The 22,605-nt window shown below is 41.3% G+C and overlaps 2 protein-coding genes and 1 long non-coding RNA gene across 4 annotated transcripts; all 3 read right to left on the reverse strand.

Moving 5' to 3' along the window:
* Positions 1–275: 275 nt before the first annotated feature.
* On the reverse strand, positions 276–3,724 carry LOC306832969 (uncharacterized protein; the record flags this gene model as incomplete). Its single annotated transcript, XM_079357991.1, has 3 exons — positions 276–735; positions 1,857–2,362; positions 3,719–3,724. 3 exons carry the CDS (start codon positions 3,722–3,724, stop codon positions 648–650), a joined length of 600 nt encoding a protein of 199 aa, XP_079214117.1. The 3' UTR covers positions 276–647.
* A 247-nt stretch (positions 3,725–3,971) lies between these two features.
* LOC306832821 lies at positions 3,972–5,703 on the reverse strand. 2 transcript variants are annotated; one of them, XR_013780267.1, is made up of 4 exons: positions 5,689–5,703; positions 5,054–5,082; positions 4,766–4,956; positions 3,972–4,620 (listed from the first exon to the last, which is right to left on the reverse strand). It is a non-coding gene; the product is annotated as an uncharacterized lncRNA (long non-coding RNA). The 2 variants fall into 2 exon arrangements; XR_013780268.1 differs by lacking the exon at positions 5,689–5,703 and having other exon boundaries at positions 5,054–5,131.
* Positions 5,704–9,379: 3,676 nt separating this feature from the next.
* lss (lanosterol synthase (2,3-oxidosqualene-lanosterol cyclase)) lies at positions 9,380–21,443 on the reverse strand. Its single transcript, XM_079357025.1, has 22 exons — positions 21,332–21,443; positions 20,418–20,586; positions 19,944–20,082; positions 19,300–19,408; positions 18,795–18,916; positions 18,387–18,483; positions 17,960–18,095; positions 17,635–17,743; positions 16,544–16,662; positions 16,342–16,439; positions 15,658–15,685; positions 15,334–15,390; positions 14,318–14,389; positions 14,109–14,159; positions 13,863–14,012; positions 13,222–13,318; positions 12,356–12,461; positions 12,059–12,124; positions 11,897–11,977; positions 11,252–11,413; positions 10,390–10,468; positions 9,380–10,038 (listed from the first exon to the last, which is right to left on the reverse strand). Exons 1-22 carry the CDS (start codon positions 21,343–21,345, stop codon positions 9,901–9,903), a joined length of 2,199 nt encoding a protein of 732 aa, XP_079213151.1. The 5' UTR covers positions 21,346–21,443; the 3' UTR covers positions 9,380–9,900.
* Between the last annotated feature and the right edge of the window lie 1,162 nt (positions 21,444–22,605).

Consider the following 22,605-nt stretch of genomic DNA (forward strand, 5'->3'; position numbering starts at 1 on the left):
TGAGGTTAACGCAGGACACACAACAGTGTACTAGTGTTTGATTATTCACATGATTCAAACTGGATGAAAGTGAACAGGCGTGTTCAGTAACTATTAGAGGAAACAACACTCCTGAACAAAGGTCTTCATTCAACACTCCCTCAGTAAATACAGATTACAGCCAGATAACAAACCTGATCTAATAATAATCTGTGAGGTCAGAATAACACAGAAAATAAAGCAACACTTTCAACACATGACTTTTTTATTGTTATTATTTAAAACCAGTTGATTAAAATGACTCACAAACACACTGCTGCTAACGTGTTTCATTATTTCACTCCATTTCAGACCATGAAGTGAATAACATCTTAATTTGATCAGAACATATTCAGCAGCCTTGAAACAGTCCTGTGTGAGCGGCTGTGGATCAGCGGGTAGAGTCATGTTGACTTTAAACCAGGGTTCGATCCCCAGCTCCTGCAGCCACATAACCCCATGTTGCTCCTGCTGCTTTGTCGCCTGCGTATGAATGTGTATGAATGGACACTTCACACAGCAGCCTCGACCACCAGTGTGTGAAGGTGAAGGCTCAAGTCAATTTATCATACATTTGAAATTCAAATAAACTACACAGTTTGATTCTTGTGGTTAACAAGAAGTGATTATTATGTAACAGGATGAAGGGTCCAGGTGGTGACGTCTCTTGTTTCTCTTCTTCTAGTCCGAGTCACTGCTGCAGGAGCTGCTGGACGACTACAGAGAGGACACACATTAAGGTTCGAGTTAGTGACAGACAGTTCATTATTCCACTCCTATGACTTTGACACAAAGACCCTATAGACCCAGAGATAGGATTATCACACTGTGTGATAATCCTATCTCTGGGTCTATAGGAATCCATTCATAAAAAGGATTTCTCATGAAACATATCTATTTCCTGAGTTATGTGTTGACAATATTTCATCCATCTAATTTGGAGGTAAACTAAAAACAGACATGCTCCCAGAAATACAACGTGCAGCACATAGTAAATTCTCCAAAATGATCAAACACATTATCAACACAGTTTCTGTGATATGAAGGGTTTTACATTATTCATGATGAGAGGAAATATTGAGACTTAATTTGTGACGGACAAGATGGTGTTTGATTGAATTGGATCCAATAAAAAAAGTCCATTAAATGTTTGATTTGAAATCAAAAGTTTGAATATGTTTTAACAGACTGTGTCATTATTTCCTGTGATATAAACACAGAGTTTTTAATACACCGACTCTCCAGACTTTCATGACATAAGGCTTCATTTAAAAGGAAGTTTTCTCTATAAATGAAAAAATCTCAGATTGGTCCGTGTATGATTTTTATACAACCTAAAAAAACAAACACCTGTTTAAAAATAGGAATAAAAAAACAAGAAACATGTAAAGTATCTAAACTAAAAACACACAGACTTACTATATATATATATATATATATATATATATATATATATATATAAATCTTTGTGTAAAGCTGTATGTTCTATAAATGATTTTTGTTTTTACATTTAAAATGTATTTGTTTATACTCTGCACATTTTCTGTTGTTGTATTGGAATGAGGCTTTTCACCTTTGCGTATGTTTGCATGTTTGACCACACCTGACATCAAGAGCTTATCAGCCTATCAGTGTGCAAATATGTTTAAGGGTGTGGCCTTCGATATTTAAAAACTATCACCTGTCGCAGACCATTTGGTTAACATGTTGAGATTATTGTTCTCCTTCTGATTTTCCATGACTGTGCGACCTGTGTTCTTTTTCTTTCCGGTTACTGTGGTACAATAAAAACCTCCTCATTCATTCTGCCCGGTAACAAACAAATAAACAGATCTTACCCCGTGACACTTCTTGCCTTTCTTGTGGCAATGACCATGCATGTGACCGTGATGGTGCCTGTGTCCATGTCCATGCCCATGTCCATGTCCGTGTCCATGTCCGTGTCCATGTCCATGTCCATGTCCATGATGTCCGCGCCCACGACCATGCCCATGTCCGTGATGCCCGTGTCCATGTCCATGACCATGAGGATCATGATGTCCATGTCCATGATCATGTCCATGATCATGATGTCCATGTCCATGATCATGATGTCCATGTCCATGTCCATGTCCATGTCCATGATCATGCCCATGTGCATCTCCACAACCCGGAGGGTAACTGGGTGGAGCACAGGGCTGGGGAGGGCAGGGTTGAGGTGGACATTGTGGGTATCCTCCTGGCTGAGGAGGGCAGGGTTGAGGTGGATATTGTGGGTATCCTCCTGGCTGAGGAGGGCAGGGTTGAGGTGGACATTGTGGGTATCCTCCTGGCTGAGGATTGTAGCCGGAGGGATACTGGTTTCCTAAAGGAGGCGTTGTCCGGCATGTTATTTCACTTTGTTTTCACTTGATTACATTTTTTGAAAGTCTAACCTTAAGAGTTTTATTCAAAGTAATCAAGTACCTGTGTTTTGACCCCACATCTCGAGTCTGCAGATCCAAACTCTGAAACAGAAAAACAACAACTCCTCACAGTAAGACATTGTGCAGGAAATACAGTTTGCATTGTTTAATGTTACTGCAGGCAAAGCAGCTCAGAAGTATTTCATCATGCCTGTGTTTGTACTAAGCTTCCTGGAAGTGGGATAAGTCTTACTGAGAAAAACAAGAAACCAAAGCAGATAACAAATACGAGCAAGATGATCAATCTCTAAACACACACAAACACACATACAGTACATGCTTGTCCGGGTTATTTACACCCACACAGCCACATGTCAGCTTACCGTGTGCTGAAGAGCAGATTCTGAGAAACTCAGCTGGATCTGCTTTTAAATGTTGATGAAGCCACACCTCGGATAGTAACAACCCAATGGCATCATCAGGGGCAGAGCCTGAAGCGCTCAACTTTTTTTTTTTAGTTGTGTCAACATGCACTTGAGATGCGGTTGCTAAGATTACTTAAATATACTTTTGCACCCATGAAGACACTGTCAAAGACTTTAAATGTGCATCATTTTTGTCCCTGACTGTCGACACTAAGCCCTAAAATAAACACTTCTTACAACCACAACTATTAGCCACAATATAATAGAGCCACTGCCTGTCAGTGAAAAGTGTCAAAGTAATCATGTTATACAGCCTGAGCTCAAGGCTTATTGTTTAGCTTGCTTATGAGATAGTGAGACAAAATAAAAGAGGATGTTGCTCTGACTCAAAGATGTAACTTTGTTATTTATTATCAGTGAGTTTATGATGACTAAGCCAGGGACTCTCAAACGTTTTTAGACCATGGACCCCTTTCCTTTGCCAAGGAATTATTGTGACGTTAATAAGCATAGATTAATACAATGTTTTTATGTACTCTGGAGTATTTTGCAGTGATAGAATTAGGCTTTTAGGCTTTATACACTTAAACTTTCCAAGTAAATCATTTTATAAACTTTGAGAAGATTCTGGCTCCCAGGTGTTTTTTGCTTTGAGTGTTGTCACGATTATATCAGAGTCTAAATGATGAAATAGCTGATTTTATTGATGCAAGAGGTCCCAGTTTGTAGATATGCTTTTTCAATGATACAGCACACTTTAATATTTTTTTGTAAATTAACCCGCGGACCCCACTTTAGGATCACTGGGCTGAGCTTACTGTGACCGTGAGCTTACTGGATAAAGCCTCCAGTGTACAAGCATGCAGGACATAATCTAAATAATAACCTGACCCCCATTAACCCGAACAAAGATTTAAAGAAACCCCTACATGAGTCCAAATTAAACCTGTGACATTTAAAATAGACTTTTACAAAGAAATGTATATAACTTGTGCAGGAATAAAAAGAAATGTCCAATTTACAGAAGGGAGTCCAAACAACAAGTGTTAATCATTTGAGGGTTTAAGGACATCATGTGTCATTGGGAATTTTTTTTTAATTATACAAACTTTAGTTCAGTTAACTCAGTAAAAGCACAAAATCATTTCCAAGCAGAACATTGATTTATTTGGTTTTAAGTGGAGTTGAAACAAAAAACGTATCCAACTTGGTTTAATTATAACTCACAGACAGACAGCAATGCAAAACACTTTCACACACACAAACCCCCAGAGGCAAGACCACACAGACATTACACCGCTGATTGTTTTTGTTTTCTACACTTACTCTTCATCAAAATCATATAAAGACCCAAACAACACAGTATGTATATATTTATATATTTTCTATATGAAGCCACATAAACAAAAGGCAAAAATAACTGACACAACTAACAAATCCACCTGACAGTAAAATCTATCCAACCTGAAACGTCTCATCTGTCAGAAGACACAATGACTTAGATTTCATGTATGGACCGAATTCATCAGTCTCTGGTTTCACTGTTAAATTAATAACGTCAGTGTTCGGCTACATGTCAGCAAAGACCCAATGTGTGTTTTACATTATGATAGACACAAAGCTTGTTTACATGTTCAGGTCTGAATAGTTTTGAGTTACAGGATCATTTCATTGCTACATTTAAAGGAAGAACAAAAGTTTCTGAGTGACTTTCTTCACCATCCACGAGTCGTGATTTAATCAGAGTCGCTGCTGCTGCTGCTGCTGCTGCTGCTGCAGGAGCTGCTGGACGACTGTGTGAAAGAGAATCAATCAGCACAGACAGATCATAAGTGATGCTGGAGATGGGATTAGTTTATTGTAAATTCATATATAATTAACAATATATGTAAAACTCAAAATTCTGTTGTCATGTAATTAAACATTGCCTCATCTTACCCCATGACACTCCTTTCCTTTCTTGTGACACTTCACGTGCTTGTGGCCACGCTTTGGCCTGCGTCTCCGTTTGGGCCCACATCCTTGTCCTTGAACCCCATGGTGTCCATGTTTGTGTCCACCACAACCGTGTTTTTTCCCCTGACCGTGTCCATGTCCGTGACCATGGCCACCTTTACCACAGTGCCCCCCTGTAAATAGTCCTTAATCACTACGTTGTTCTCATGAGAGTGAATGCATTTAAAATGTGTCGGTAAAAAAGTTTTTGGGAAAGAAGCTGTGATTTACCTCGTTTATGCATTTCGAAACCTCAGACCCTGAAAGTGAAGGAAATTAAATCAGAAATATTTAGATGACAGAAGACAGATCTACGGAAGCTCTAAGAGGACATAAAGGAAAAATATAATTTATTTTCTGACTCTGACCTAAAAAAAAAAAAAAAAAAAAAAAGTTTTATTTATTTTTTGACTTTGAAAAAAAAAGTGAGCATTATCTCCTCTATAAACATAAAAACATTTTTGCAAACTTGCTAACTCTCAGTTTGCAAGATGTAACGTAGCTACCTGAAATGAAGATGCTCCAGTTTTTATTTAAACACTGAGTGATGGCACCTTTGGTGGACAAATGTGGAGTAACAACAACAAGAAAAATAATAATTTCTAAGAAGGCAATAAAGTTCATCACATCATATCATATTTTACATTTTGCAGATAAAAGTAAAAAGTGATAAATATGAAGAAGAAACATTTCGATAAGTCATAGAAAATAAATTAACAGATTTGTTTAGACTGGTCCGTCTGATACTGTGAGTAGACAACTTAAAACGTGAAGTGCAATCAACAGAATAAGACAAATTCTCAGACGAATACATTTCAGGTTTGATTAATTGTGTTTAAAATCTGAGCATCAACAGGTGAACTTACTTTGAGCAGGTCGTCAGATCCACAGATGCAGATTTCACCTGCTGCTGCTTTTATACGGAGCCACGCCTCAACAAAAAGCAGGTCAGCAGGGACGGCAGGACCAGAGCCGTCCCCCCTAAACCCTTTGAGTCTGGACTAAAGGTGGTGAAAGATCATGTAGTTGATCTGTATCATAATCAGCTCTGAATGCAAACAGAAGATTTTAAATGTGTTTAAAAGGCATTAAAGTTTTATGTTTTGATGTTCATGCTGACATGTTGAACATGACGAGCTGCTAACATATCATTAAATGCAGAACTTAATGTGGAGTTCTTTTGTCCTCAGTGTTTGACATGCATTGTCTGTTTGTAACTTTTCCCTCAGAGCCAGAAAAACCTGTATTTTCTTATCTCAAGAATGAACAAACATGACTTTTAATTTGACTGATTAGTTTTCTTTGAGAGTCTTCACGCTCTGTGTCACTCAGGTTTAAAGGCCTTGTGTGTTTTTTTGTCTTGTTTTCTTGCACTCACACTTTTTAGGAAGATTTGTGCTGTACACAAACACAAACACAGACTGTCTGCAGATCTGGAAAACAATATGCTACATGCTTCCCGAGCTCTACACTCTCCAGCGGGTGCTCGAGGGTTCATGGGAGTTCGCCCAACCAGTCCACATGTGCTTTGTGGATCTGGAGAAGGCGTTCGACCGTGTCCCTCGCGGCGCCTTTTGGGGGGTGCTCCGAGAGTATGGGGTTTGGGGCCCTTTGCTAAGGGCGGTCCGGTCCTTGTACAACCGGAGCAGGAGTCTGGTTCGCATTGTCGGCAGTAAGTCGGACTTGTTCCCGGCGCATGCTGGCGTCCGGCAGGGCTGCCCTTTGTCACCAGTTCTGTTCATTACTTTTATGGACAGAATTTCTAGGCGCAGCCAGGGGCCGGAGGGGGTCCGGATCGCTGGGGCGGTTCGCTACCGAATGTGAGGCGGCTGGGATGAGGATCAGCACCTCTAAATCTGAGGCCGTGGTTCTCGACCGGAAAAAGGTGGTTTGCCCTCTTCGGGTCGGTGGGGGGGTTCTTGCCCCAGGTGGAGGAGTTTAAGTATCTCGGGGTCTTGTTCACGAGTGGGGGGAAGATGGAGCGTGAGATCGACAGACGGATCGGTGCGGCGTCCGCAGTCATGCGGTCGCTGTATCGGCCCGTCGTGGTGAAGAAGGAGCTAAGCCGAAAGGCGAAGCTCTCGATTTACCGGTGGATCTTCGTTCCTACCCTCACCTATGGTCATGAGCTTTGGGTCATGACCGAAAGAACGAGATCTCGGATACAAGCGGCCGAAATGGGCTTCCTCCGTAGGGTGGCTGGGCGCACCCTTAGAGATAGGGTGAGGAGCTCAGTCACCAGGGAGGAGCTCGGAGTAGAGTCATTACTCCTTCACATCGAGAGGAGTCAGTTGAGGTGGTTTGGGCATCTGGTCCGGATGCCCCCCTGGACGCCTCCCTAGGGAGGTGTTCCGGGCATGTCCCTCCAGGAGGAGGCCTCAGGGTCGTCCCAGGACACGCTGGAGAGACTATGTCTCTCGGCTGGCCTGGGAACGCCTTGGGGTCCCACCGGAAGAGCTGGAGGAAGTGTCTGGGGTGAGGGAAGTCTGGGCATCCCTGCTTAGACCGCTGCCCCCGTGACCCGGCCCCGGATAAGTGGCAGAAAATGGATGGATGGATGGGCTTCCCGAGCTTTGCTTCATGCTTTTCTTTGAAACATTGACTCTCTCTCGTCTCACATTCGTAGTTTTGTTGAACGTTGTTTTACAATATTAAAGTATTTTCACAGAACAGAACATACCTCTGCATATGCAGTGATCAATAACATCTTAAACTACATATTTCAAAATGTTTTGTATAACAATTTCAGTATAAGTTGAATTTTATTTTTGGTCCAGTTTCCTCCCTCTTGGCCTCCCTGGAAGCTCCTGGCGTTCCCCGTGGTGTTCGCGACTCCCACTTTGAAAAATATTGCTTTAGATAACTCACATTAATGAAGAAGTTATGGGGCATGTTGAGTCTTTCAGGGTTCAGGTCTTGTGTCGAGTCCTTCACAGAAAAGCCAGAAGTCATGTCTGGAGAGCTTTAAGTCTTAAGACGTGTATTTACAGATGTACAGTACCTGCACAGTGGTTAATCCTAACACACGTTTTAAGGGATCTAGATGACTGTAAGTCACATCTTTGTCAGGTCCTGTGAGGATTTTTACTCTGCAGGGAATCAAGAGTCAGTTCTCAAATGAAGTCTTCAGAGTTTCTTTTTTCATTCGTGATTTCAATCGAAGCCCTTCGATCACCTTCTGTATCTGACTCATTCACATGCTTGTTTGATTTATATGCACAGATTTTCACCTTAAAGGGATACTTCACCCATTTACATGAAGCTGTATATCATTAGAAACATGGTAGTAGTGTTGAATGGTCGTGAATCCAGCCCTCATTTTGCCCTGAGACGAGAAAAATATGTTTTTCTTTGCCTGGAAGTTTTCTTCATGTGATGCAATATGACGCTTTCATTGACCCAATATGACCCATTTCATGCAAATGGGTGAAGTATCCCTTTAAACTTCAATCTGATCTCTTGGAGTGCACACACACATTCCCTGCCCTCCTCCCTCTATGGAAAACGTGTGGGAGGTGTTTTTAAAGCATCCTTCTTATCGACATCTGGTCATGCATCTGACTGTGAAGAAGCAGAGGAGGACACTGGCTCAACCTGTTACATGTTTTTGTTTCTTTATCAGGATCCCACTGCCCTGTCCACACCTACCTCTGCACCTTAGCAACACAAATAAACACACACAATGACACACTTGTGGGATGCTTGTCGACTGTCACGTTGGCATGTTCACCTCTTCACGATCAAATTCCAGAAAATCACTCATGAAAACTCCACCTTAAATGCTCCTGCAAAAATTCCTGAAAAATATGCATGAACTCTTCCAACTTCGTCACTGTGATAAAGGTGAAAACATGAGATGTCTCTGTGTATTCAGCATGCGAGGCCTGTCTGATAATGTGAAGTACGTTCACTGAAGAGGTTTAAAACGTTTTAAAATGTGACTTTCACGTTACGGCGGTCAGGAAGACTTTCGACAAGTTGTCAAACTTTTCGCCTGTACACGTTTTAATCTATGACGATGTCACCCGTGTCCGTGAGTCAAGACGAGAGCACAGATTTCACAACACCTTCTATATCCCCTTTTTAAATTGTTTTTTTATCCTTCCATGTTCAAAGGCATCATAATGGTGCAACACATGGGAGCGTAATGGAAAAAAAAATATTTCCAGTTGAATGTTGAAATGTTATGAGAGCAAAACGTCATGTTTATATTTGACTCCTGGTTTCCCTTTTTCACATCGACATACCAGCAGATTGAGCAACACTGAGGGGGCAGGCAGTGAAATCTGCACGTGGACTCACAATTACCGCTCTATAGAACTGCTAAAGCTGCTCTACATGCACAGACTTGTTTTGGCCATCTACTACTATGCAGTTTTCACAATCCAGCCTCTGGTTTCCTTGGCCTTGACCAAATCACTGACACATCAACTTAGCTCTGATGAAGAACTCAAAACTCTTCAGGTACACGACCAGACCTCTTACTCTGTCCGGAGCAAATCAAGCTTTAAAAATGTGAGTTAGAAAACATCTGACAGCAAAATCAAAGAGATCAGGTTAATATGACAAAAACTGTATTTAGAGACGATAAGAACAAAGGAGCTGTTGGATCCTGTTACAGCCAAACGATCGACCTGCAAGTTTACTCAAGAATGTGAATAAAGAATATGAAGAATATGAATAAATCCAGTCGATATGATGCCATAGAAATGTTTTGATTCTTATTATTTATTGGGATGTAAGGCAACATGGACATGAATGCTTTTCTCTTCTTCATTAATTACTCGTGCACACGAGTCGGGTGTTTTGGATAGCAGCAGGTTTTTACACGTATACTGGATGTTGATGTGAACAGAAAACACCTTAAACAATAAAATCTGTTCATTTGTTTTGTGTATTAAACCTCTAAAAACACAGCTGAACATTTAAACAGTCTATCATACAGAAACTGAATCAGAATATACACTTCACATTGATAGTGAACATTTGTGATGGTTGTTGAATTTTGACTCAGTTGTAAACATTACGTCTCTCCGTCACGGCGGATCTGACCAACCAGAAACTCGTTCGAATGTTCTCTACAGCTTGACCTTCCCGGCCAGCGGACTGCTTGGGTACAAGTTTGAGAAGCGTCCGAGCGTCCAGACGGGGAAGACGTTCCTGTAGGAGGTGTAGCTGATAGCACAGCTTTTGTTGAACACACCTGCGATATTCTCCTGTGAGGGAATAAAATCACAGATTTAAACTCCTGCTTCAAATAATTAACAGACTAACTTATAAAAATGTTTAGAGCTTTGAAATGAGGTTGTGCAATAGCTTCATGGTGTTCTTCTATATGTCACTGTTTTATAACCATCAGAACATGTGCATTATGGGTAATATGCAGCATCTGTTGTTTATGGTTTTCATTGGTTTGAGCTCCTCTGTTTACATGTCTGTTTGGAGTCCTAGAAATGTTTTACTTTATAATGACTGTTTATTCTATTTTGACTGAAGTGGAGGCAGATACATCTGGACAGCACTGGAGTCAGAGATTGTATCATATCTAAATATATTCAGACATTTACCTGCGGCCAGTCTCCATTGGGCAGCTGTTTGTCAATCAGCAGCTGAACTCCTCTCTCTATGGCTCGCCTGTCTGGATGCCTGACGAATGTCAAAATAACAAATTAACAAGTTTTGTATTCAAATGTCTTTTCTGGAGGATCAATATGAAACAATAACATAAATACAAATCAAAATAACCCATCCAATATTATTAGGTACAGCCATAGCAGTGTGTCCACAGAGATAACTGGCATCACACAGAACTATGACTGAGCAGTGTTATAATGAAGTGAAGAGAATCATTCAGCTGCAGAACACATTTATACATCCATTTTCTAATAAGAGCCTGGAAACAGTTTAGGCATCAAAAAACAGTTCACCTGCACAAGCCCATCAACATTTGTTTTTTTCATATAATCCTTATAAGAAACTTTAAGTCTTCAGTTTGTACACTGCCTACATAGGGACAATATGAAGAGTGAGATAAGCTCCAAGGAGCTTATTGTGACATCGTCTGAACACACATTTGACACTGTCTATACAGGTCATCATAAGACATGTGAGATATTTCATTTAGCTACATGCGCTCCTGAATTTTCTAGAGTTCAGGAGGACTGCCCCTGAAATCCTCCTGATGTGGTTGTTCAAACATGCACCTCACAGCGAGGGGTAAAAAGAATCCGCCATGCAAAGCTATAATAATAATATTTGCAAAACACAGAGACATAATCGAGGACTTGCACAAAAAAAAGAGCAAAATATCTGTGTATTAAAATAAAAAAAAATATATAAAGATAACGAGCGGTCTAAATGCACAGCTCGGTTTTACACTGATGCATTTGTTTGGATAAATAAAAGATTTTAAAGGAGGGAAAGCTTCACCTTGCAGCCATGAGGCCTAACAGAGCCCAGCAGGTGTTGTGGATCTGGGCGGTGCTGCTCTGGATGTAGCGTCGCTGCTCGCACGACTCAAAGTCCTCGCCCCATCCTCCGTCTGGCATCTGCCGGTCCAGCAGGAACTGACAGGCTTTCTGCACCGCATGCCTAATGACAAAGGAACCACAGTGTGATTAGGGATGCTGTAGGAGCAGATTATTAACACAATATGCAGGGTGTGTGTGTGTATGTGTGTGTGTCAACTAACGGGTGTCCCACAATTTCTATATAAGGTAGGAACCTTTGTTACTTGTCAGGTGTTCCACCCGGAAGGGCAAAACAGTTTTTGACCGCTAATGCTCAGGGAAAGCACGGTTACCTGTGGTGATGTTGATCTGTGAAACAAGTAAATGGAGAACTAAATGGATGAAAATAAATCAATGGCATGATCAACAACAATGAATCAAGTGGACTTTAATTCATGAAACAAGGTAACAATGTTCAGCGAGTCAATTAGTAACCCAGGTGCAACACCTCAGTGGCTTAAAGCGTCGGCTTAGCCTCTACAGATGCTCACGGAGGGCCTGTGAGCTGCGACAACACAGTCTACCTGAAGCAGAAAAAGTGTGATTCAGTGTTTGTATTTCTTACTCATCTGTGTAGACGTGGCCCATACAAGCAAAGGCTTCAATGCCAAACCAGATCCCATATGTGAAGCAGACTCCCCAGGACCTGACAAAGATCACAAGAGGATTACTTCTTAACAAGCATGACTGATTTATTTAGGCAGTAAAACAGAATGTGTTTTCCTACCCTTCCCAGGATCCATCAGACCTCTGCAACTTCCTGCAGTACTCCAGTCCGTCTCTTAAAGTGGAGCTGCCAAAGAAAAACAAACCACAGAGAAGAGAAAGTTTCCACTTGAGTTTGAGCTGTGAAGAACTTTATTTAAATTAAATAAGTAACACAAGACTCAAAGAGAAGTTTTATTCATATCAGCCGATAAATAAAAAGTTTGTGTCGTGCATTTTATCAAACATGGAAACAATTTCTGTGGAAGTGGACATGCATACACATCTGTCTGTGTGTACGTCTATGTGTGCATTTTACCTTATCTCCTCAGCACGGTGATCAGGGTAGACTTTGTGGAAGTGACTCAAGGCCTGCATTGTAGCTGAGGTACACTCCACGTAGGTGTAATCTATCATGATGTCACCTGTGAGTGTGCACAGGTGTGTCAGAGAGAGAGAGAGGACAGATTACACAGCATCCTCGAATAGGGATGCACGAATGTTTAACTTCAGCGTACAGAAAAGTCGATACCAGCCCTGTTTACATGAACTGATGTTAGTCTGTGATTTTTATTGGTTGAGCCAAATCCAAATCAATCCACTAACGACTGATTCAGAGACGAGGTTTTTGATTGGTCAGGTGAAGTCTCCAGTTGAACGAACTCTGACTTGTTTTCATTGTCAAAGAAGAAAGAAAATCGTGGCATTGTGCGAGTCCGACACCGAAAGAAGTCATGAAACAAACATCTGGATCGAACTCGCCCATTGATTTTCCTCTTTAAAAAAAATCTGTATCAGCATCGGCCCCGGTTCCCTGAATCTCAACCTTTAATATCTCCTTAAAACAGGGAAACATAAGTTTGACTTTTTGCCCTTTGACATTGAAAAAGGTCATAACATTGCAACACATGGAGTGCAGAGGAAACAGTTTTCCAGCTGTTGAATGTTGAAATGAGACACTAATGTCAGGTTTTAAAATGAATCTTTGTTTCCCTTTTTTCACATCAGCGTATTTGCAGATTGAGCAACACAGACAGTCCTAACAGGGGACTCACGGCTCGGGCACGTTGCTGTTTCACCGTGACTTTTTTACATTCTTGCTCAGTGTTAGCCGTTAGCTTACAGTCTGTTTGAAGGGACATAGGAGTGCTGTGCATTGTCTGGGTTTGACCGTGACAGACATACCGAACACCTCGGACGGGTTGAGCAGCTCCAGCAGTTTCCCTCCTCTCTTTGTTTCATATGTGGCAAATCCACCATCAGGGTTTCTCATGCTGAGGAGCTACAAGAGACGGAAACAGGAGAAAATAGCTGAAACACTCGATCCTACAGAAGATTAGCCACAATATTAAACATATCAAGACTTGCTTTGATACTACACCAACAAACATAAAAGTCCCTGGTAACCAAACTCAGGCGATCTCTCTTTATTTTTAAAAAATGCAGACACACTCCTTCACACTTTTAATTCACCAGAACCATTTTAGACAGTGTGCAGAGTTGGAGTGGGTTAGTTTATCACCTACACACTTTTTGATGCCACTGATAATTAAAGTTTTTCTATGAGGCCTTAGTGTGCATTTTTCTGGCGTACTTTCATGTGAGATTGATCAGCTTCTCTTCCGTTGTGTTTTCTAAAAGGAGCTTGTTTACACATGTAGATTTTTTGATAGTTTGTAAATGACTGTCTTTCTAAAATCAGCTGATATTTAGTTCCTCCGTCTTTCCCTGGGTTTTAAGCGTTTCTCTCCTCTTCCACCAGCCGTCTCTCGGAGAATGAAAATATGTCCTAGTCTTGTATATTCATTGACCTTCAGCTGACTCACCACATTGACGGCATCGTATAAACGCTGTGTGGCGACATGCTGGCCGATGGAGGGACAGAGCTCCTGCAGCAGCATCACAGACTTCAGACCCTCGGCCGTGCAGTCAGCCACGATCCAGCCACAGTCACGTGTACTGAAGGGGAATCCTCCCTAAGACAAAAACTTTATTTTACTAAACCACTTTTTATTTCCCATTAGAGTCTACTCAACATTCATTTAAAATGTGCTTCTTTATATTAATTTGACCTTGTTCATCTGTCTGTAGTATTTTTGATACTCAGGAGGATTCTCAGGTATCTGTAAGAGTGGAACAAGTAGTCAGACATTTTGTTTTACACATTTAAATGCATCTGCTTGAGATAACTGAAGGTTGAATAACAACTGAAACACTCCAGCATACACATCTAAAATATACAGTAAATATCCTTCAACAAAGAAAACGATGTTAGTGGTACCTGTGTGATTTTGAGAAATTCATGGGCACTGCGGAGGCACTCGGCCAACCTGGGGTTATCCTGAGCTCCTGCCTGAAAGTTAAAAAAAACAACATGGTGGTAACCAGCTCCATGACATGCAGCATCGTGATGCTGAAATGCTTTAAGTCGTGTGCTGGAGTTAACTCGACATGTCTGAGGGATTCAATCCTCTCCTGAAACAAATAACAGAGCTGATGTTGTTTTAAACCACCTGCTGTTGATAAAGTATCTCTAACAACCTCACACATACAGGGACCCTCAGGGCTCACTGCTCTTTACTAAACTTGAATTTCCCTCGGGATCAATAAAGTATCTATCTATCTATCTATCAATCGATATATCTATCTTTACTTTGTGCTTCCTCTAGGCGACATTATCTGAAAACACGCTGATGACAAACTAATTATTTTTCTCTCTATTGCACAGGAGCAGCTTTACTTAGTGACCTCTAGTAAGCTAACATACGTGATCTTAATCTGCCATTTCCAATACTTGTAAAGTGAACATTTCTTCAGGAGAACCATTCATGAGTGAAAAATAAAAGAGGTTATGGTTTATCATTTCAGAGCAAAGTGGCTTCCCATGACTTGAGGTTGAAACTCGTCATGTTCTGCAAATCATGCTAAGGGGGGGGGTTATATCACGAACCGGGGTGCAACCCCAAAAATAATATTTATCACCCCAGGTTGTCTGGTTAGTTATACTAGAGTTACACTAGTCTCATGTCAGGTATTTCAAGATCTTCCATGAAGATTTGTTTTAGCTTGAATACAGTACAGATGAGTTTTTTAATGCTTAAAAAGACTTTAGAGAAACTACAGTAAACGCAGCAACCTGCAGCTAGACAATAAGAAAGAAATCATTTGATGAAATAACATCAGTTTATAAATCTCGATGATATCTGCTCCTTGTTTGATCTGTTTGTATCTGTCGATGACGTCACGTGTGCTAAAGAATAACTACACTGAAAACACGAGTTGATGTTTTTGCGTTACCTCGAGGAAAGCTTGAACAGCAAAGCACGTGTCCCAGAGCTGAGATCCGTTTGTACCCTGTGACAGAAGATTACATTAATATTGAATTGTTTTATTTATCACATGCAAACCCGTACTGAAGTTTACAAACTGTGGAGACAACAAACTTACAAAAAGTACAAAAGAGAAGTGAAGGTTTTAATTCCAACAGCTCATCTGAAGCTCACAGGATCCTTCACTCTGAGCTCTTCTTTAAAAGGTTTACATTGAAGGTCTCAAAGATCTTCATTTACCTTTTTCACCTTCAAAATAAGACAACTGTACAGGAGCAGAGGGAATTCTCACCTGCATTTTCAGGCCATCCAGTCCCAACCTGGCACACAGAAAAAAAAACATTCAGCTGAGTCTGAATTCTTTTAAATGAACCATCTACAAAATGATTGATTACAAATGATTGATTACAAACCAGAGTATCGTGCACATGAACAAGTGTCAGGGACACAACAAAGAAAGAAAACACCTCCAGAATATGTTTTTATTTTTTTGGTGTTTTTTATTAGATAGATAGAGACTTTGATCCACCAGGCTGTCGGTGCCCCAACGGACTGATGTCTTAGATTGTTAATTTGATGCTAAGTTGCTAACACATAATGGAAATTGCAATTTAGAGATCACAATGTGATTTCTTTAGTTTTAACTTGAGGACAAATGACCAGTCAAGGGGGCGTGTCTTAACACCTGTCACTCATTTACACAACAGCAGCTGATACCAGAGGATGCTCCAGTGTTTCAGCTGTCAAGATTTTAGAGATGTTTCGTGTTTTTCTCGTAACTATTGGGTTAGGTTTCTTCTCGAGGTTTCCACCAAACTTTAAAGCAAACCGTTGTTAATTATTTAAAGAACAATGTTTTCATCTTTATTGTATTAGAAAGAGAGGGCTTAGTGCTGCTAGCACATTTAGACCAGCTGTCCCTGCATATCTGTAGCACAGGTTTGATTTGGGTTTGGTGTTAAATCAAGTGACTGACCAGAGGTAGTCTGGGATCCTGGACACGTGCTCCTGAAAGACCGGAGAGGAGGGCCCATCCACGTACCAGCGAACCAGCATGTTGATAGTCTTAGATATCTGAGGAAGAAGGAGCAGAGTCCATGTTCACACTCTTATTAAACAGGACCATGTAAATAAGTTTTTACCATGCGTCTCATTTTATCTGCTTTGTTTCATATTACCGGGCCGATGCTGATGCATTTAGTGAAGCGGTCGTCAGCCTGGATGTGATCATACAGCTCTTTGACGGCCTTTCCTCTCAGCGTGGTGCTGTGGTGGGCTTCATACACATTCAACACCACTGCAGAGGAACACAGTCACCGGGTCAGCACATGAGTCATGTAGGGAGATACCAGTGGAAGAGGAGTCATTCATATCCTGCTGTCAGGGATTTCCCTTCAGTTTACTTTAGTGCATGTGGTTGAGTTGTGCAAAGTGTTTGTGTTTCATCATCGTTATGGTGACAGTCAAACGCTTACTGGGAGTCAACTCATGGTGGGTAAAAAAAAAAGAACAGCTGATATGGGGTTTGTTTGAGCTCTTTATTAGTAATCAATCATTTTAAAACAGCTACAAATGGGGGCGCTGGTAGCCTATTGGTTAGTGCACGGTCTCTGTACAGAGGGTATAGTCCTCCAGGCGGGCCGGCTGGGTTTGAGTCCACATCGCCTTTTTGTTTTGGTCCAGCTGTATTTTTTTCATAAATTAAAGAGTTTCCTTTTTCTTTACTCCTTTCCCTCTGACCATTCAACACTAACTCTCTCTCTCTGTTCACTGCTCTGTTTTCAAAAGAGTGACTGACCTACAAATGACCTTTCTCGTCTGAAAACAGGAAACAACAGTAAACACAAGAGGACCAAAAAACAGCAGCTGTGATTCCCGCCTATGAAGAAGAGTGCAGGGGAAGTAGCTGTTGTTTTAGTGTGCCTAATAGTGCACAGTTCACTGTCAGATTGTGAGTTGTAATAGTTATCCTGTTAGTTATTTCTGTTATTAGGCTGCAGAGTTAAAGATTAAGGGCAGTAACGTAGGCTGGTGAGTGACGGTAAAGTCGGTATATTCAGAGGTAAACGTGCAGAGCCGCATGCTCACAGGACAATATAACAAACATGTGTTAAGAGTCAAAAACAGGTTTTAAGTTTTGGTCACCCACAAAGTTCTAACTCACTTTTCTTTGTAAGTAATGAAGTTATATGTCAGATAACTAACAGTGTAGCAGCCACATACTGCAGCAGCTGCTGTCTTATCACCACAGTGTGCCGCTCATACTTACTGTAGGCGACGGTGAGCAGCGTGCTGTGAGGCGTGTAAATGTCACACGCAGCCACATTGCTCCTCTGGGCGGGCCAGTCAATGGTGGAGTAGTCCTGGACATACAGCTCCTACAGAACAAACAAGACCTTTTATGTACACATTACAATCTTGTTTCTGCTTATTATATACATCTATCTATCTGTCATTATTCTGACTGAGGTGGTCTTTCAATATCTCAGTCAAAAATCAGAGTTTCTCCTCTTTGTGTTCAAGTTCAGAGTTTGTTTTTCAGATTCTGTCTGTAGTATGGCGCCCCCTTGTGGGATAAGAAGAGAGTCCAGCACCTGTCTGAGGCTGAGAACGAGGGCATCCTCGTCTGCAGCCAGTCTGACAGCGTAGCAGTAGCTCATGGGGAGGTAGACCTGCCGACAGTGACACCACAGGGTGGAGGGATGAGCGGGCATCCACGTTGGGAAAAGCCTGAGAGAGAGAGAGAGAGAGAGAGAAACTTCTACAACGACTGTTGCTTCACTCCTTTATTCTACCTTGAAAATCTCAGGTGACCGTGGCTTAAACTAACAACAAAACCTGAGCAACAGCCACAAAGTGCCAAAATCACAGACTGACTTTATTTGAACAACAACTAAAGAAAAGGATCCTGTTTTCGATCCTGTCTAACCTCGAGTGAGATCCTGCAGATTGTTTGAGCGTACAAAAGAATATCAGAGAATTAAATGGGACATAATGTGATGCAAGACAAAAGTCACTTACCACATCTCTGGCAACAGCGTGTTCATCCCCTCCCAGCTGTACACGTTTAAAATGGACAACCAGAATTTACCCCAGGAGGGAATCCCCACAGCGCCACCTAGGGCATTTTAAATTAAAAAAAAGGAAAATCAGATAAATACGACAAACGTTTTAAACTGGAAGCAGAGACTATAGCTCATGTATTAAACTCAAACCCAGCAGTAACATATTCCCCATGACAGAAAATGTTTTTAAAGTTTGTAGAGCGTGTGTTTGTAATCGTGTGTGTTATCAGAGCACACAAAGATGATCAATACACACATATTTCACATCTTTATGTAGATCAGTTTGTCCATCATGTGACTTCTTCTGTCCGATCAAAACATCTTCTCTAATCAGCATTAAAACGGAGGTAAACTACGCACACACCTTTACTGTGCAGGTTGTTCCTGGCTCTGATCAGATCTGGATCATCAGGCTCGACTCCCAGGATCCTTAATGAGGTGTAACTCAGCGCCGTGCCGAACACGGTCGACTTGTCTTCAACATGTCTGAAGAAACAAAAAAAAACTCTTCAATGATTATTAAACTCAGCGGTCCGTACGGTCGGCTACGAGACGACTCTCCTGTGCAGCGATGACGATCAATAAACAATGATATTTATTATCTGACCAGTTGACTGACTCAGTTTAAATCACAGGAAGACGTTACAGTTGTTTCTCATAATCTCTTGAATATGTCGACCCAGTTTTCTCTCGTGTGGTCAAAAGTAACTTTTGGATGTCACCTTTAATTGTTTTCTATACGGTCCGTACCTCTAACAGTAACCAGTTCCTTTAAAGTACTACAAACAGGAGAACTCGTCACAGTAGAAGTTTAAGAGTGATTTCGTATGTGTGGATAGCTAAAGAAATAATGTTTGTCGTTGACTTACAGACCCCAGCCGCCGTCTGGCAGCTGAACGGAGCGCAGGTACCTCACCATCTCTTTCTTCCAGGCCTCGGGCAGAGGGATCTTAGCCACATGGCACGTGATCAGGAGACCTGCAGCACAGAAATCAACATTCATACAGTCAAAGAAGAGCCTGCTCAGAAACACTGACAGCGTTCATCCTCTGCTCCATCCCACAAAACCTGGCAAAAAGTGGATATTATGGGTTTTTCATATGTCTTCAGATGTACGGTGGCTGACAAATAATCAACGGCCAAAATATCAAGTGAACAAGTTGCACATCCATGATCTCTAATTTATCCAGGTAGTGAGTAAGAGTTGGAGGACCCAGAGCTCGGAGAAGAGCCGCTGCTCCTTGGCACCAAAAGACCCAGTTGTGGGTGTTCAGACATCTAAGTTTTCTGGGCCATACAAGTGGGAGGAGACCCAAGGGTAGACCCACAATGTGCGGCAGGGATAACATGTCCTCTTTGGCTTGGGAACACTACGAGGAGGAGCTAAAAAAAAAAAAAAGTTCCTGGGTAGAGAAGCGTGCTGCCACCACGACCAGCAAATTTGTCAATGAACAATAAACAACGAAAAGTCAAAAACACAGAAACCATTCAGCCTGTCAGGACTTAGCTTTACCTGGGAGCAGGAAGAGAGGTCCTCCATAGTCCCCGGCCCAGTGACCGTCCTCGGCCTGCAGGTGGCTGTAGAAGTTCATCCCCTTCAGAGATGCATCTACAGCTGTGAGAGCGGCTGCCGAGCCGGACACAAACTTACTCTGTGGAGAGAGAAACTTGGGTTCAAAATTCACACAGCTACACTTTATGAACTCTGACACTTTGTACATCTCCTGGGCTTCATATGAAATAGGTCATCGTTTACAGTCACGTTTACCTCTGTGTTGTCTGTTTATTGATTAACATTTTAGTTCGCACATCCAAGTCAATGTGATCCTTTTCATCCATAATACTGTGGAAAGTCGTTACTAACTTTCAATATAGTCAACTCAAACTAATAAAAGGGATGAGATGACGTAGATATATGACAGATGAAGGTTTTTTTTCCCCTTTAAAAACAAAGAATGTAAGAGGACCTAAAACAGTCAAAGCTCACCGTATCCAGGCCCAGAGAATGGGCCTCCAGCATCGTCTGCTGTCTCTCCGGAGCTTCCTGCTCCTCCACATAACGCCACGTCTGCCTGCCCTCCACGTTAGTCAGCCTCCAGCGGCTCAGGTCTGTGGCTGGCTCCGTCCTGTATGGCCCCCCTCGCCTCCGCAGCTGCCTACAAGGGACAGCAAGCAGCACTCCATCAGTGCATGTAGGGTCCTGTGTGTGTGTGTGTGTGTGTGTGTGTGTGTGTGTGTGTGTGTGTGTGTGTGTGTGTGTGTGTGTGTGTGTGTGTGTGTCTGTGTGTTGAAGGTCGACAAAAAAAGACTTTCCCCCTGATGGATTAATAAAAGTTATGTTCTTTTTCTTTTGAAGCTAAAAGAAGCTTACATGTGTTTGCATTGACTTTTAAGTCAAAATAATAAAATAAATAAAAACGTCACGTCATGGTTAAATCTGGTTTATATAATAAAGTAATCTTGTTTGGTAAGTTTATTCCTTGTTTTGTTGCTTATTTGGTCATTTTGTATCCTAGTGTTGCTTGTTTCCATAATGTGTATTTCTATTGTATTATTTCCTCGTAGTTAGTATTAAATTAATTGAACATCTTCATTTGATCATATTTATAGTGATGTTTAGATCCATATCTGACACCTGACAGATTTATTTTACTGACAGGAGAGCTGTATGTATGTATGTATGTATGTATGTATGCATGTATGTGTGTATGTATGTGTACTGACATACAACAGCGTCAAAATTAAAAAGAAAAAAGGAGAAAGAAAAATCTAAACAAATGAATGACTACAGTGAAGTGTGTTCTGTCTGACTTTGACTTGTTTTGGTAGCCTACAGTTCATCATTTGAATAAATGCATTAAGCCCATTGCCGGTTAAATGTAGATAAAAAGCGTTACTTACGTTCCCTCCGTCATCTCTAAAGCTGCAGAGTCAGAAATAAAATCTGCTGAACTAAATTAATTCATCTCTTTTCAGCTGTTACTCGGGTTTAGCCCCCTTTTACTACTTGTATGGGAATTGTAGTTCTTTAAGTAAAGTTCGTCTCGAAGTTTAATTCAATTCAGACTTCAGTTCCCAGTGTACCTTGCGATGCCGTCTGAGGAGTTCTCCTCATGGAGAGACATGACCAGAGACCCAGCTGGCCAATCAGAACACGCATGGGCGTATAAGTGGGCGGGCCAGCCGTAAGATCCGCCAATCAGAGCGCTACCACGAGAAACTCCACACACGTGCTTATTTTGTTATCGTCCAATTGAAAATACTTAAGTCAGTGTCTTTTGAAAATATCTCCTCTTTTATTTCGCATAGATATTTACTATACCTGTAGTAAAATCTTTTTAGGCTTTTATAACACTTTCACTTTGGTATTTGATTACATTTTACTCTGATTGTATTTCCTTTAATTCGCTGTCAATAATTTGTGGGTAATTCAGGGTGAATGAACTTTCTCATTTAATGTATTTCTAAGAAGTTTCGTTGTCCATGGGTGATGAATCCTGCTGAAATGAAAAGCCCACCTAAAGGACTCCTACTGTCACCACGAGGTTGTATTTGTGATCAAATTGTTAAATAAATATCCACAGTTTAAAGCGATAACAAACATACCTGTATTTACCTGACTGTAGCAGTTTAAATGCTTTTTGGAAACACAAGTGAAACCTCTGCTCATTCAACTACACTTATTTAAGAAAAAGATATTGGTAAAGGCAACTCCCTAAATAATAATGGGTCATTTACATGACCCAATCGCTGGGTCCTGAACTGCTGGGTCATTTCAATGGGTTGATTTTGGCCACGGCGGGAATATTGACCCAATATTAGGTGATTGAGATGGGCTGAAGTGATCCAACGGCTGAGCTGGCCTTGTCACAACCCCGCGCGGGGTCAGAAGCCCCGCCCACTTCCCTCCTCGCGACTGACTAACGGTCGGCTGTGTTTGAACGTTGGACTTCGGTAAGTACCTAAAATACATTTTTTAAACATAATTTTCACACTAAACAATATCAATACACGAGTGCTATTAATTATAACAAAACAATTATGGCAAAGTCATTACTTTTTACTTGTTGACTGGCGTAACATAACGTTTTTCAGCTAGTTAACTTACTTTGAGTTATAGCAAATATAACGGTAACCTAGTATCATTTAGTTTGTTAGTTCGTTGATTAACATTA

The sequence above is a fragment of the Symphodus melops genome (genome assembly GCF_947650265.1).
Source record: "Symphodus melops genome assembly, chromosome: 12".
Taxonomy (NCBI): domain Eukaryota; kingdom Metazoa; phylum Chordata; class Actinopteri; order Labriformes; family Labridae; genus Symphodus; species Symphodus melops.